The sequence below is a fragment of the Musa acuminata genome, chromosome BXJ1-4, assembly GCF_036884655.1.
Source record: "Musa acuminata AAA Group cultivar baxijiao chromosome BXJ1-4, Cavendish_Baxijiao_AAA, whole genome shotgun sequence".
Taxonomy (NCBI): domain Eukaryota; kingdom Viridiplantae; phylum Streptophyta; class Magnoliopsida; order Zingiberales; family Musaceae; genus Musa; species Musa acuminata.
In genome coordinates, this window is record NC_088330.1 from 31,435,001 (window position 1) to 31,450,000 (window position 15,000).

General features: G+C 43.8%; 4 protein-coding genes across 4 annotated transcripts; 3 read left to right on the forward strand and 1 right to left on the reverse strand.

Annotated features, from left to right (window-relative positions):
* Nucleotides 1–1,270: 1,270 nt before the first annotated feature.
* Nucleotides 1,271–4,303, forward strand: LOC103980787 (hypothetical protein At1g04090). The gene is made up of 2 exons (XM_009397326.3): nucleotides 1,271–1,633; nucleotides 2,243–4,303. Exons 1-2 carry the CDS (start codon nucleotides 1,525–1,527, stop codon nucleotides 3,538–3,540), a joined length of 1,407 nt encoding a protein of 468 aa, XP_009395601.2. The 5' UTR covers nucleotides 1,271–1,524; the 3' UTR covers nucleotides 3,541–4,303.
* LOC103980701 (probable folate-biopterin transporter 8, chloroplastic) lies at nucleotides 4,063–6,784 on the forward strand. Its single transcript, XM_065174018.1, has 4 exons — nucleotides 4,063–4,194; nucleotides 4,464–4,682; nucleotides 4,758–5,416; nucleotides 5,610–6,784. The coding sequence occupies exons 3-4, from the start codon at nucleotides 4,945–4,947 to the stop codon at nucleotides 6,680–6,682; spliced, it is 1,545 nt and encodes a 514-aa protein (XP_065030090.1). The 5' UTR covers nucleotides 4,063–4,194; nucleotides 4,464–4,682; nucleotides 4,758–4,944; the 3' UTR covers nucleotides 6,683–6,784.
* A 45-nt stretch (nucleotides 6,785–6,829) lies between these two features.
* Nucleotides 6,830–9,863, reverse strand: LOC135652793 (large ribosomal subunit protein eL21z/eL21y-like). The gene is made up of 2 exons (XM_065174034.1): nucleotides 9,567–9,863; nucleotides 6,830–7,316 (listed from the first exon to the last, which is right to left on the reverse strand). Exons 1-2 carry the CDS (start codon nucleotides 9,801–9,803, stop codon nucleotides 7,059–7,061), a joined length of 495 nt encoding a protein of 164 aa, XP_065030106.1. The 5' UTR covers nucleotides 9,804–9,863; the 3' UTR covers nucleotides 6,830–7,058.
* Nucleotides 9,864–11,763: 1,900 nt separating this feature from the next.
* On the forward strand, nucleotides 11,764–12,576 carry LOC135652796 (uncharacterized). The gene is made up of 2 exons (XM_065174041.1): nucleotides 11,764–12,007; nucleotides 12,175–12,576. Exons 1-2 carry the CDS (start codon nucleotides 11,889–11,891, stop codon nucleotides 12,386–12,388), a joined length of 333 nt encoding a protein of 110 aa, XP_065030113.1. The 5' UTR covers nucleotides 11,764–11,888; the 3' UTR covers nucleotides 12,389–12,576.
* Nucleotides 12,577–15,000: the final 2,424 nt, after the last annotated feature.

Here is a 15,000-nt window from a genome sequence, read left to right on the forward strand (position 1 = left end):
AATCAAAATTATAGATATAATTTAGTACATTTTCCTTATAGAGCAATCATTTATTTTTTTTTTATATGGTTTAAGTACAGAATTCGTAGAGACACAGCAATCACTCACTTTATTATTGTTTTATATTTTTATTATTCAGATCACATAATTAGTTATCAAATGAGAGAGATGCTGTTCTAAAGAGATAAGATAAGCGACATGATGTGTGGGTGTTATGCCTTTGGGTGGGTGTCACACAAGGTGGGTATTAAGTTAGTATAACTCTCTCTCATGAGGAGTTTAGGAAATAAAAATTATAAAATAAGATAGAAAAGATAAATCTCAATAGGATTTTAATTTTTTTGATAAAATATTTTATTATTTTATTTATAAAATTTGTAAATGTACTAAAAATTAATTATAAAATTGATTTAGTGATTAATGTTAAGTTCAATTATGAAATATGTATATTTTTATTTATATTATTATTAATAAAATATTATATATAATAATAAAAACAGGATAGTGATGGGTAAGAGGATAGAGTAGGAATGGTCACCCAATCTATTTTCTTATAATTTTTTAATCCATCCCAATCTATTTTCTTATATACGTACGCTTCATTAGAGACGGATTCCCATTAGTATCCCTAACTCCGACGCAATCCAAGAATAAACACATTTATATTTCGTCAATTTAGTTGCAGTACCAATCAATCACTCACCGTCCAAAATTCTTTTAGTTGCTTTCTTCATGCTCTGCCATTGCCACTTGTGCACTTGATCAAGCCGCCGGTCTCCCCAACTTGGTAGCACATATCATTACCAGAGGAGGGCATGCTCATGTATAGCCGCCTTGTGATTCACATGATAGCCTTGACGTACAGAAGAGAGAGAGAGAGAGAGAGAGAGATCAACACGCGTTTATACGGGAAGCATCGTATGCTCCGCATAACATAATATAATGGATGTTTGTGTACGGAATGGTAAGTTTCCGAGAATATAATTGGATAGATAGTATCTTAAATTATCTTACGGTGTACACGTAACCAAATCTTTGTTTTGGTCAACAAATTAATGAGAAGTCACAGTCAAACCCAAACCTTCTCTTACTTGTTGACGTGCACTTCAAACGCCACAATCCAATCACAAAGCTTCGCTCGTATGATGCTCCGCGAGACAAACGTGGAGACCGATATTGCGTCTATCCTTTCCAGCCTTATCATCGGATCCAACGGATAGGATCTCACCCGAGGGGAGGAACCAGTTTATTTGCAATAATGCGCCGGTAAATCTGCAAGTTCGCTCGCGTTTACGACACCGGCGAAGTCCCCTACGAAACCCTCCCGCAGAAAAAGGGGAAGCGAAGTGGACATCTTTGGACGCGGCCCCGAATCCTTGAGTAAAGATTCCACTTTGATGCCTGATCGATGGAGACCATGACGTTCCTGGTGCTGAATTGGGTGCAAGATTGATCTATTTAATCGCGGAGCGGGTGAATTGGGGCTCCTTGTTTTTGGGGATTGTGGAGGCGTAGAAGGCGCAGATGGAGGGGTGGAAGTGGTTTTGCTGGAGTCGAGGAGTCCCCTACGATGCCGTTCCTCCCGAGCCGGAGTCCTTCTCCCTCCCTTCTCCCATTCCTGAATGGCCTCAAAGTGAGATTTTGTCTTTTTACATCGCCAAGTTGAGAAAAAATTGACTGAAACCAAATTCGTCTCCTTGGCATCGTGAAATCGTATTTTTGTTGATCTTTCTTCTGCTTTCCTTATTTGTTATTTCTTGTGCTCTCAAGAAATTCCAAACAAGAGGGTGGACTTTTTTTTTTTTGGCATAGCTTCATGTTGGCTTTCTATAATTTCTTTCCCATATGTTTGCTTATCTTCAGCAATAATTATGTGAAGTGTTGCTTCCTTCTTGTTTTAGTGTCTAATTATGTGATCCATCTGTTTATACAATTTTCCATCTTTGTTTTGCTAAAGATTGGAAGAATTCCACATAGAAGTAGCAGAAGTGTCATCCCAGCTTGATTCATTGCAGGATCTTTCTTGATATCCATCAACTGCTACTCGCACTTACCGTGGAACCAACTTTCCAAAATGCATATGTCGTTCTTACACTGGATTTATGCAGTTGCAGCAGTGACTTGTAGCAATATCTTTTCTTCATGGGCACTGTTTCATGTTTTCTAGGTTTTTGAGTTTAAATAGATACCTTTGCATCTGCTGGCAAATGTCTTGTGTATATTCTAATGCCTGGTTTTTCAGGTGGGGCGTTTGCTAAAGGAAGAATATGCATCGGTGAATTGGAAGTTGTACAGATTACCAAGTTTAAGCGCATTTGGAGTTGTTTCTCTTCAAAGGAGAAGAGTAAAGGAGCTGTTTTCTATGAACCCTTGGAAATACCAAATGGATTTTTCAGCTTTGGCCATTATGGTCAGCGGTGTGACCAACCTTTGCATGGTTTTGTGCTTGTGGCGAGAGAAAACGCTGAATTCCAATCGGTGGCTGATCTGCCAGCTCTTCAGAAGCCACTGGATTATACACTCGTCTGGAGTTCAGATGACTTCACAGAGGAGTCCCATGTTGGTTGTGGTTACTTCTGGCTTCCAATACCACCTGAGGGGTATCGAGCATTGGGCTACTTGGTTACCAGTGGACCCAACAAGCCCTCGGTTGTAGAAGTTAGATGCGTTCGAAGCGATCTTACAGACACATGCGAAGCCCATGAATTGATGATCGATATGGAAACGATATTTCCAGAGCTGCCCTGCCAAGTTTGGAAGATGAGACCTTCTTCTCGGGGACTGTTGGGGACAGGTGTTTCTGTTGGGACCTTCTGTTGCAATACGGACTCGACCTCTGAAGATATGTTGAACATCTGTTGTTTGAAGAACTGTGATTCTTCTCTGAAAGCAATGCCAAATTTAGAGCAGATGCATGCTCTCATCAAGCATTATGGTCCTACTCTTATGTTCCATCCAAAAGAAGTTTATTTGCCTTCATCAGTTTCATGGTTTTTCGAGAAGGGTGCTACTTTGTATAAGAAAGGTATCAAACTTGGAGAGACTATAGATTCAGAAGGTTCAAACCTCCCATTGGGGGGAACAAATGATGGGGAGTACTGGATAGATCTTCCTGATGATGATAGGAATAATCTCGTTAAGAGAGGGAACATAGGCAGTGCAGAACTTTATGTTCATGTGAAACCAGCCCTGGGAGGCACGTTCACGGACATTGCCATGTGGATCTTCTGCCCCTTCAATGGTCCTGCTACGATCAAGGTCGGGATGGCAAACTTTCCACTGAACAAAATCGGGCAGCATGTAGGCGATTGGGAGCATTACACACTTCGGATAAGCAACTTCACCGGTGAACTCTGGAGTATATATTTCTCTCAGCACAGTGGAGGGGAGTGGATCGATGCTTGTGGCTTGGAGTTCTTTGGAGGTAACAGGGCAGTCGTTTATTCCTCAAAGAGCGGCCATGCAAGCTTCCCGCACCCTGGAAACTACCTCCAAGGTTCGGAAAAGCTGGGAATTGGTGTGAGGAATGACACTGCTTGAAGCTCACTTTTCGTCGACTCAAGTACCAGATATCAGATTGTTGCAGCAGAGCATCTAGGCGATGCTGTGGAACAACCATTTTGGTTGCAGTACATGCGAGAATGGGGTCCAACTATAACATATAACTCCAGGTCGGAATTAGATAAGATTCTTAGCTTCTTACCGTTCACTCTCAGGTTCACGGTGGAGAATATATTTGACAGTCTTCCCATGGAGTTATATGGCGAGGAAGGACCCACAGGACCCAAGGAGAAGAACAACTGGGTAGGTGACGAAAGGTGGTAAAGAGTCCTATTCAGGAGCAGTGTTGCGGCATTCTCATCTTTCAGGAACACGCAGAAACTTTCAAGCACTTAATTCAGCACAGTTGCATTGATCTGGCCACTTATGATCTCGAAAGTTGGGTAAAAGAACCATTTTGGATACACCAAATGAGAGTTGTGATCCAACCAGTATGATAAAATTGCATCATTTAAGGAATGTAATCAGCTTAAGTTGTCATTCGGTATCACATAGTATTTCCACACCTGCAACTGTATGGTAATCGGAGCAATGGTAGCTCAAGTAGCACAGGGTGATGATCAAGGTAGCTATTTCAAGTTCCTCTTGTGGAGGTTATTTTCTTGATCCTGTCTTCCAGATCAGCACATTTGGGTATGTCTGGTTATCCAAGTTTAATTGCATGTATTATAAGACGATTTCCAACCACATGGTAATATATTGATGAATGGTGAAGCAGTTCTATTTCTTTTTTGATTCTGCAGCATCATGTTCTTATCCAACATGTTAAAGTAATTGATCTGGATTTTTATTCATTATATGTGTATTTTATTTATTAGTCTTTGCATCCAATACTCTGTTTATTGGTATTTTTTATTACTAAAAAGAACCGGATGCACAGTATGATCAACTTTAGTTCACAGAATCAGTAGGCAGTGTCGGGTGATTTGAAGGAGTCAAGTCAGTGCGACGCTGATGAGACTCCATCGGTGTCCAACTCGAGAGGCTTTGGGTCGTGTTCGGTACACTACAAATGAATAGATTGCCACCATCGATAGCTCCACACAGGGATCTCGGAGACGACAATGAAGGCCACCGGAGGGGCATGGGAACCGTTCCCTTCACGTGAGCTACCAAATCATGTACTCTCATTTCTTCGACATCCTTCGATTTCCGACAAGTGTCGTGTTACTCATCGCTCAATTCGCTTCTCGTAGACCAATTGGCCGACTAAAATTTGAAGAAACGGACACGGCTTCCATTCGTCTCGAGTGCTCTGCTGTTCTTCGGAGTCTCTCTCTCTCTCTCTCTCTCCGCCATGAGGGTTTACATCCATCTCTGAGACTAGCTGAGACTCACTTCCACTGATTCCAGTGACTGCTCACATTCGCAGCCGCCATACTCATGGTTTGCCTCACGAGACCTTCCTTTACGTCAATCTTCCACAGAACCACCCCCTGTCTACCATCTCTCCACCGCCGCCACCACCACCAGCTTCCCATCCTCAGTTCCAACCAGGAACCAAGAAGAAGAGCTGCTCGCTTTGACAGGAAAGCCCATGCCATAAGACCCTTGGCGAGCCCCGCACTCGGGTCTTCTTCGCTCACCAAGGAGGGTACAGGCGGCAACGGCACTGATGCTGGAAGGCAGGTGTTGGCCTTGTGTGGGTTCGGGTACTGGGTGCAGGGTTTCAGGTGCTTCCCATGGCTGGCCCTCAACTTCCACCTGGTTCATGCCCTCAACCTTAGCCCTGCCACACTTCAGCTGGTTCAGAACACCGGGAACCTCCCCATGGTGGCCAAGCCTCTCTTGGGTGTCATCTCTGATGCCGTCTACATCGGGGACGCTCACAGGCTCCCGTATATGTCCATTGGAGGTCAGTTCTCTTTGGTCTGTCTTCTCTCTCTCTCTCTCTCTGCTGCTTTATTTTTTGTTTTGGCTTTCTACATCTGGTTTCGTATCTGCACTCAGTAAGAGTGTCACTAGGCAAAGGAATTAGCTTCCTATTTGAAGCTTGTATCCTTTCTCACGTGGTGATCATAACCCGACAATGTGCATCTCTTTTGCAGTCATATTGCAGCTTGTGTCATGGGGAACACTGGCATCGATCCCTGTCACAGGAGAAACATTTCCAACCCAAGTCACATGCATTCTACTGAGCAATCTCGGGGCATCCTTCGCGGAAGTTGCTACAGATGCTCTGGTTGCTGAAATCAGTAGAACACGGAGAGCAGGTGAACTCCAGTCTTACGCATTCATCGCTTTGGCAGCTGGAGCAATGTTAGGCAATTTGTCCGGTGGATTCCTCTTGCTGAAAACCCAAGAGCCGCAGATCCTGTTCGTCATCTTTGCACTCCTCCTCTCTGCCCAGCTTGCGCTTTCCTTGACCACGAAAGAGACGTCCATCTATCTGCCCCATATCTCGAATCATCGCCTAATCCCCAGCTCCCTATCTGAAAACCTCAGCAAGCAGTTCTCCAATCTCATCACAGCGATCAACGAGGAAAGCATCTCCTATCCTCTTTCGTGGATCGTAGCTTCGGTTGCCGTCGTTCCCATTCTCTCAGGCTCCATGTTTTGCTTCCAGACACAGTGCCTAAAGATCGATCCTGCCGTCATCGGTCTGTCGAAAGTTATCGGCCAGCTGGTGGTTCTCTCGGCGGCCTTCTTCTACGAGCGATACTCGAAGAGATTGCCGATGAGGAGACTGATATGTGGAGCACAGATCCTCTATGCTCTTTCCCTGCTCTCCGACCTGATATTGGTGAAACAAGTCAACATCAAGTTGGGCATATCGAATGAAGCTTTTGTGCTGTGCTTGTCGGCGTTAGCGGAGGCCATCGCGCAGTTTAAGATGCTGCCCTTCTCGGTTATGTTTTCGCGGCTATGCCCGTCGGGTTGCGAAGGTTCTCTCTTAGCATTCTTCGCTTCGGCGATGTGCTTGTCGTCTATACTGGGTGGAATTTTTGGCGTCGGGCTTGCCTCCTTGATTGGGGTGACCTCGGGGGATTACTCGAGCATGGCGACAGGAATTCTGGTGCAGTTCGTGGCTGCTTTAGTTCCCCTTGGGTGGACATCCTGCATACCTATCACGAGGAATCTGGAGGAGATGAGGATGGCCAAAAGGAGAAGAAGAGCTTGATATAGTAGATTGAAACTGTGATTCTGCATGCCTTTTGTCGTTTGACTTTTTCAGTAATTATTTAGGGATAATTGTTGAATACAGATCTTGGAAAAAGCAAAAGTTCAATAAGCCCCGTCGGAATTAAGACAAATGGATTCTAAGATATGCATCACATCATCACTCATTATCTAGCATATATTGTGCTCATACCGCCATTTCGTCTACAAAACACTGACATTGTTTTGGAAAAAGTTCTGTTAAAGCCAAAAATGTTCTTCTAGGGAATGACAAGATTGGATAAAAACATTTGAATAAGAAATTTAGATGCTCATCATAAGAACCGGACCGAAACAAATCATAGTATGGAAGATGAAGCCTTAATGCAGAAGATGAATTAGTAGCCGCCCTTGAGGTCATTGACGACGTCATAAGGAATAGGAGTGACAGTCTCGAGAGTGGCACCTTCCACCATGAAGCCAGGCTTGGGACCTTCCGGCTGCCGTTTGGTGCTGATGACTTCGCCTCGTGCCTTTGCCTCTGCTTTCAGTTGGTCGTTCTTCTTCACCCTAGCACGGAAATCTTCTTCGCACCTGGATGGTTGCACATGCTCAACTCGGACATGAATCCTTTTCTTGATGATCCGATTGCCAACCTGAGGAACAAAAAAGCAACAATAATCCATCTGAGTTGTGATCTTTCTTCTTTTCTCCTTGTGTGATCCTAATGTCTAGTATCTACCCGTGTAGGGTGTGAAATGGTACCACCCTCCATTGCAAAACGAGCTGTAGTACAAATGACTTCAGTGAAAATAAGAACTGCTAAAACACAACAGCCATGTACTTGCTCTTGAGGAATTTGATTTGAAAAACCCAAGGGAGACTCGTTTCTTATCAGATGTTGAACATCTTCAGTTTTTTTGTCATGTTTGCTTTGTGCATGCACCAAGAGCAGCTGACATCTAATTATCCCCCAAGGCGAAAGGAGTGTATCTAGCGCACGAGACTCCCACAAATACGAGATCTAGGGAGGGTTGATATACGTAGTCTTACCTTTAAATATTTAAAGAAGCTGTTTTAATGACTCGAACCCTAGTCTCCTAGATCACAGAAGAGCAACCTTACTATTGTACCAAGGCTCGCCCTCAATTATCCCCCAAGAGCTGCTCCATCTAAAACAAAATAGCTCAATGGATAAAGCCACTATTCATTACATGGTTTGGGCATGATGAGATGTGCAGGAACTAACCAACCTTACATGTAAATAGGCTTGCCATGATTCAAACACATCTAAGAAGCAAGGACACAAACACGATATGACACGGACATATCATGTTTTAAAAAATTAGGACATGGACACACACACACACACATATATAATTCAATTAATATAAGTTTTATAATATTGTACTTAAAACTTTAAAGACTCAAAAATGCAGACAAATAAATATCATCATATAGGTTAAAACAATTAAAATCATCTAAATTTAATTATCCAAAATAAAGGTTAAGTTCATCAAATAATATCTAACAATTTCTTCATATAATTGATATGTATTTTCTTACAACGATCTCCAAATTTCTTTTCTTATCAAGCATATGGCCCTCACATGAGGGCCACGAAAGCACAACGTCGCACGCGAGTGTCCGACATGTGTCTGTGTGTCTAAGACGTGTGGGAGACGAACACACCCACCAAAAGAACGTGTCTGTGCTTCTTCGAAACAAATGACAGTCAATTGGCACCAACGAGGCCTAACCACTTGTTTGCCGCAAACTAAGCTTACTAACATGGTGTGATCATCATCATCTAAAAATACAGGTTTGGTCCCTAAAAAAAAGACTACCAAAAGCTAAATGTACAAGCATATCCATGTCCTAGTGAGAGCATTCCAAGAGTGCATATATTCCAAGTTAAAACAAATGAACGTAGATCTGAGTACAGAAGTAACAACTGATAACTGACTTAGTTAACAATGCATGGATGAAGCTAGAATGATAAGTCTTTCCAACTGGGCAGAATTGAGGCAGCCTACTATAAAGGGAAGACCTCTGGTGCAGACACGAAAGGGAATACATGAAGAGGAGACTCACACAATTAAAAGAGATAAAGAAACTTTTCACAGCTCATAATGATGTGGTCTAGCCCAATCCATAGATCGACATTAAATGGAATCCCATTAGAAATCAGTTTTTGTCACCAACCTTACATCATATGTTGATTGAATTGACCTCATCTCACACACTTAAACCTTGGCATAATGACTATACCATCCACTATCACCTTGACCTGACTTAAAATTTATCTTTATAAACCACAATAATATTCATAACCATGTCAAGTTCCTCCAAAAGTTTTTGATCCAAGAAACTTCATTCTTTTGTTATACATATACACACAAACAAGAATATCAAAATTAATGAAAGCTCCACATCACATATTTGATACAGAACACATTGCTTTCCGGTAACCAACATCAGAAACAATCTGGTCTAATTCCATTCTTGGATCAATGTTTTAGCCATCTCTGTACATGACCAGCACAAAAGATATTTTTAAACCATGGAGGATGAGCTTTAAAAATGCATTTTTTTTCAGTTCATGATCTCTCGAGGGCAATTTTTCTTCTTTCTTTCCGGTTTATGACCTCTGGAGGATAATTCGGGACACGTTATACCACAGCAATTCTTTCTGGGGCTTAGCAATACGCCACAAGGATTTGCATCACAGCAACGTAACCAAATGACTTCAAAGATTAACAATCATAACACAAAATACAAACAAAATGATGTAGTCTAAAAGTTATTTGATCATTCAGCAGCTTAATCCTACGAATCAAAACATGGTAACAACTACGACCGGCAAAAGGGAGGGGCAATGCAAAGGAAGGGGATGGAGCTCGGACCTGCTTGTTGATCTCGACTCCGATGGCGCGCTTGGTGACGTTCCATACCCTGCCGGTGCGGCCGTGGTAGAACTTGTGGGGCATTCCCTTGTGGACGGCGCCGTTCACCTTGATGTCGACGTAGTCGCCGATCCTGTAGGTGCGCAGGTACGTCGTGAGGGGAATGTACCCCTTCTTCCGAAAGGGCCGGGAGAAGAGGTCCCTCGTTCTCGACCTCAGTCCGTGACCGGCTGGCATCTTGCCTCCTCTTTCCTCTTCTCTCGCTCCGCCTCCACCTGCCGCAACTCTCTAGGGTTTCCATGGAAGGCCATTATTTATAGTTGTCAAAGCGGATCCAACAATGTAATGATCCGGCCCATTTTTATGATTGCAATGAACCGGCCCTACTTCTTGCGCCCCATGAACATTAAGTATGCGTTGGATGTTGAGGCCGCGCATGCTGAGGCCTTTCTATAAACCGCCTACTAAAAGCACAGCGCGGTTATTCCACCACCACCTGTTCGAGAGAAGTCCCGAGAGAGATGAAGGGACGGGCGCCGACGCTGAAGAGCTTACAAGTGGTACGAGAGACGTGGATGGAGGATGACGTCGACTCCAACTCATCGACGGCAACCTCGAGCTCTTGTTTTGGTTTCTCTTGTGAGAATTGGACTTCCCTTCATGGGTTTCTTAATCAGGTCAGATTCAAGCCGACTGCTTTGCTCAGCTGCAACAACAAACAGTAATATTGTGCAAGCAGGTACATGGCATGCCAAGGTACAAGCCCAGTTGTTGTGGATCTCACAAGGCCCGACGTGTGTGGCCTAGCGTTACAGCCCCAGGTACGTCACACGCTTTGCTCCAACTGCGCCGCGACACGTTTCAGACAAAATGCCTACACCCTGTTCTGATTGTATCAGGCCACATGTTCGACAAAAGTCCTACGCCGACAAGGCGACAAAAACATGTCTCGGATTCCCTCCCCATCCATGCCCTGCGGCCCGACCGGTGGCGACTCCCAGTCTTTGTCGGACCTCCCTGTAAACAAGGATGGGTGAAATGCTGCAGCAGCATCAGCTATCCCCGTCCAACCCATTCCCACATCCACTGCCTCACATGTAAAGAAACCAGAAGGCAGCAGCAGCAGAGTATGTTGGTCCAGTGAACTCGCAGCTGATCTCTAGTATTCAATACGATAACTGTGGGTGGCTTCTTCCCAAGCTGGTGCTCGTAAATGAGAGCCCCGAAGTAGGTGTGGTGTGACATAATGAAACAGCAGCAGCTTGAGTGTAGTGGATGATGGCTAAACCAACCACTGAGCTGCACCCCTAATTCAAGGTGCAGAGTTAGGTGTGAAGGTGTTTGAAAATGCAACAGCTCCTTATGAGCTTATGACACAGAGGACGAAGAGCATTAATTCTTCAGTTCAGCAGCATGCGTCGATAGGTCGAAAGTCTTCGCAGGCAGACTCGCAAACCACGCTAAATCAAACAACTGCGGTTTGGCATTTAGTGTGTAGTGGAATTTATCCCCTATTCAGTGTAGGATCATGGTAACTTGGTTAGATCTGAGATGTCCGAGTGATGAATTAGATGAGGACCACATTATGAGTACGGTCCAATAATATGCCTGTTGCATAATAATGCATACGTGTAGTACGCTAAGATCTTTAGGCTTCACGTTCCACGTCACTCCATGGATGAATGACCCCCACCATGGCCATCGCTTTAGGATGTCACTCTCTCGCTCGTGTCCTTGGTGCCCATGCCCGGCTAGAGGAGGAAGACTAAGCGCGGCCGACCGCTATGTCGACATCTCGGCAAATATGCGGCCTTATCGGTCAAACGGTCAAATAGGATTCGTCCAACCAACTCCCGTTTTGCTGCCACGTCAGGAGAGCCCGTGGTCAACCTTTTGACCCGATGGGAACATGACGCGTAGTCGCCGCCGATATCCGCGACAAGGAAGGGAGAAATTGGGCATCTTCTCTCGACCCGATTTCCTGGTCTCGGCTGAGTTGGCTCAGAGAGCCAACTCGATGGTCTTCCATGATCGTGAAGAAACGTAGTTTATTCGCTGTCATCGATGGTCCTCAACTGCGCCGACGAGCATTGGATGCACTCAGTATTGATGGGTCGACTCACTGGATTAGACAATACTCCCATCTATATCTCGCGTCACATACACTTCTTGATACAAATATCGCCTCTCCCTTCATAGTTTTCCTCTCAGTAACGCCGCCCACCACTCATCATTTATAGATAAGAGCAACTCCGGGAACTGCCCTCGCCTCTTCAATTCAGTCGCCTTCTCCCGCTTTCTCCTGTGCACTCGTCGTCTCGGATGGCCACAAGCTCAAAGCAAGGCGCAATGGAGAGCGATGCACGCAGCCCCGCCATCACCGTCGAGCGGAACCCTCCCGAGTCGCGATTGCAACAGCTTGGTATCAAGTCCTGGCCCAAGTAAACCAGGCGATCCCTTCTGCTCTTTCCTTCTCTTGGTTCTCCATACCTCATAATGCCTATTTCCACTAGAGTTGCACCAGGATTCTTCTGCCATGTCGTGATCTTGTGGAGGCTACCTTTGTTCATTCCTTTTTCTCTTTCTGCTTGTTTTCGTTGCCGTTCAGGTGGGCATGTCCTCCAGGAAAGTTTCCTCTCAAGTTTGATGCACAGGAGACGTGCTATCTCCTCAAGGGGAAGGTAAAGGCCTACGTGAAGGGTTCTTCTGAGTTCGTGGAGTTTGGCGCAGGAGACCTTGTCATCTTCCCCGAGGGACTCAGCTGCACATGGGATGTCTCAGCCGCTGTGGATAAGCACTACAAATTTGATTCATCTTCTTAACACTCTAATATCTTCTCCATCTTATTGTTCTTCTTCTTTGCCCCTTCTTTTTCTGTAACATTAGACTTCTTCTTTACGTATATTATGTGGTCGCAGATGATATTTGCTTAAGAGGAGTTTAGGGTCGTTAAATATTCGAGTCAAAGACCCTCATCTCAGTCAATGCATGCAAGGCCCTTTCGAAGTCATCCTAGTTCTGTCTTTGAATGAGCTTTTAATGCTCCCTTGACCACCACTGCTTTCGTGACAGAGGGAAAACTCCTACGCATACAATCTTACATACAAGGTATAAACGGACTATGATGTTTGACGAACACTACTATTTTTGTTGTGTCTTGTTTATGCGTTTATCCATGATCTGTCAAAGTCTCCAGTGTTTTGCTGTACGTCGGCAAATGGTTTGAGATTCGAATGGAGGTGGTGTATCACTTAAGCTAATAGGGATGTGAAGGAAGAAAATATTCTAGGGTTTATAGTTCTAGGAAAGAGTTGCCAAGTAGTAGTCTTTTGCTTTGATGTCTTTGTTGTGTGCCTGTGGATCCTGCACCATGCTGGGTCGCTGGACCTGTTGTGTTCTCTTGGATGCATGCCTGAGGTTTACAGACTTCGGTGTCATGCTTTTGTCCTTAAGACTGCAATGGACCTTTCTGATTTTTTTCCTAGTAATCAGCCATAGTTTCTCCATTGGCTGCCTAATAGTTGAACCGCAATTTTTTCCATGTGAAACAGTGATCATGCTACCAACGATGTCTTCTAGAAGACATTTGATTCAGATGCTTTCCAAGATGCTGATTTATGAGAAGTAAGATGTAGAGAGAAAACGAAGGATATTGTGCTGTAGATACATGACAGATTAAGATGATCGATTCAGAAGTAAAACTTTCTTTGCAAAGAGTAATTTGATGGATACTAATTCTAAGATCTTGAAAGATAATTGAGCCAAAATATGAAGGAAGAGCAGAAGAAAATGAGAACCAGAACCCTTAAACGCCAAGTGTGGACAGATTTTAAAGTAGCTTTGCAAAAGTTTGCTTGGAAATCTAAGATTTTGTTATGATAATCCATTGATGATGTTTTAAGCACACAAGATCTCTTAAGTCAACCAAATTGTATCCTTTTAATTATGGTTTGTATGAGTTGTTACACCGAAGGTTACAGCAATCTACAACTGCATGTGAATGTAAGGTTGAACATTCTACCAGTGTGCTTCATCTTAATTCTATGATCATTCTAGTTATGTTTTGATTGGTTCTCCATCTGTATGACAGAAGTGCTATAATTTCCTTCAATGAGTGCGTTTGAAGTTCATCCTTGTTGAATTATTAGTCTTCATACATCTTAGTTGTAAGCCTCTTTGCCATTCGTAAACTATTTCATGATGTTAATTGGTTTGACTAGCATTGGTAAAGCACGCTTGCCAGCAATATATCCAACTTGAATCCAAGTCAAAATTTTGGGGATGAATTCTAGCTGTAGTGTCTTTTTATATTTGCAGCAATTATGAGAATTATGCTGCTAAGGGCCGGGCATGCCTTCCGTGCATGAAGCCCTACACCACAGTGTTTGACATAAATCTAATACAAGCAAGGAAGTGATGCTAAGAGGTACGTGTGTTCCTCAAGTTCCTGCAGAATCAATGTGTTCCAGACAATGTGTTGGAGAAGTTATGAATCAAAAGATTCAAATCATTTTCCTTAATGCATGAGAATGGTTAACGAAGTCTCGCAATTACATGTGACCAACATACATCAAAAGATCCCAATGACCCAACATGGTTAACGAAGCGTGCAAGAAAGCTGTAGTGTCAACTCACACACACAACCTGAGAAGAGAATGGGTATATCTGAGAAAGATTCTCAATGATAGAGGCCACTGCAAACTTTTGATGAGACTCAAAGGGCAATGAGTCATGCAAGTATGTAATGCTTGGGCGGTGGAGAGTGGGATAGAGAAAGAAAGTGGAGGTCAGCTCAGAGTGCAACATGAGAAAGATCGATCGATGGAGCTGGACTTGAAATCTGACCTTTATCGCATGTCTCACCAGTAGTCAAAGCCTGATCAGCTATACCTTCTGATTGCGGATGCTCATCACGCTGCCAGCCGTCCCCAGTAAGAAACAGACACCAGTTAGATAAGAATGTACTCCACAGTCAAACCATGATCGTCCCAAATGCAAAAGTCAATAGGCGTCCAGAATTTTATGTCGCCTGGTGATGATAAGTCAAACTAAGCAGGCGTTTGGAAGTGGTCTGCGCATTGGGAGCAGTAATGTTCACCAGTCGTCCCATTACCGCTTTGGAAAATTGATCTTCTCACACCATTCATTGTAAAGTGGCAGATCCCAAAGAGCTTCGTTGAAGTCAGTTTTGCGTTTCAGAAAATGGATATATGACTTACAGGCTTCATCCAACCCAGTTTGCGCTTGAGCAGGGGAATGGAGTGTGATGAGGACTTCATCACCCTCACTTGTAACGAGTCATTCCATGAACCCCATTGCAGTGCTTCCAGGTCTGTAGTGAACGCAGAACCCTGGTTATATAACTCCACCAAATTGCTGGTGAATGCTTCAATGGGAATCATGAGTCCAAGAATTGTGTCATTTCGATTTGTAG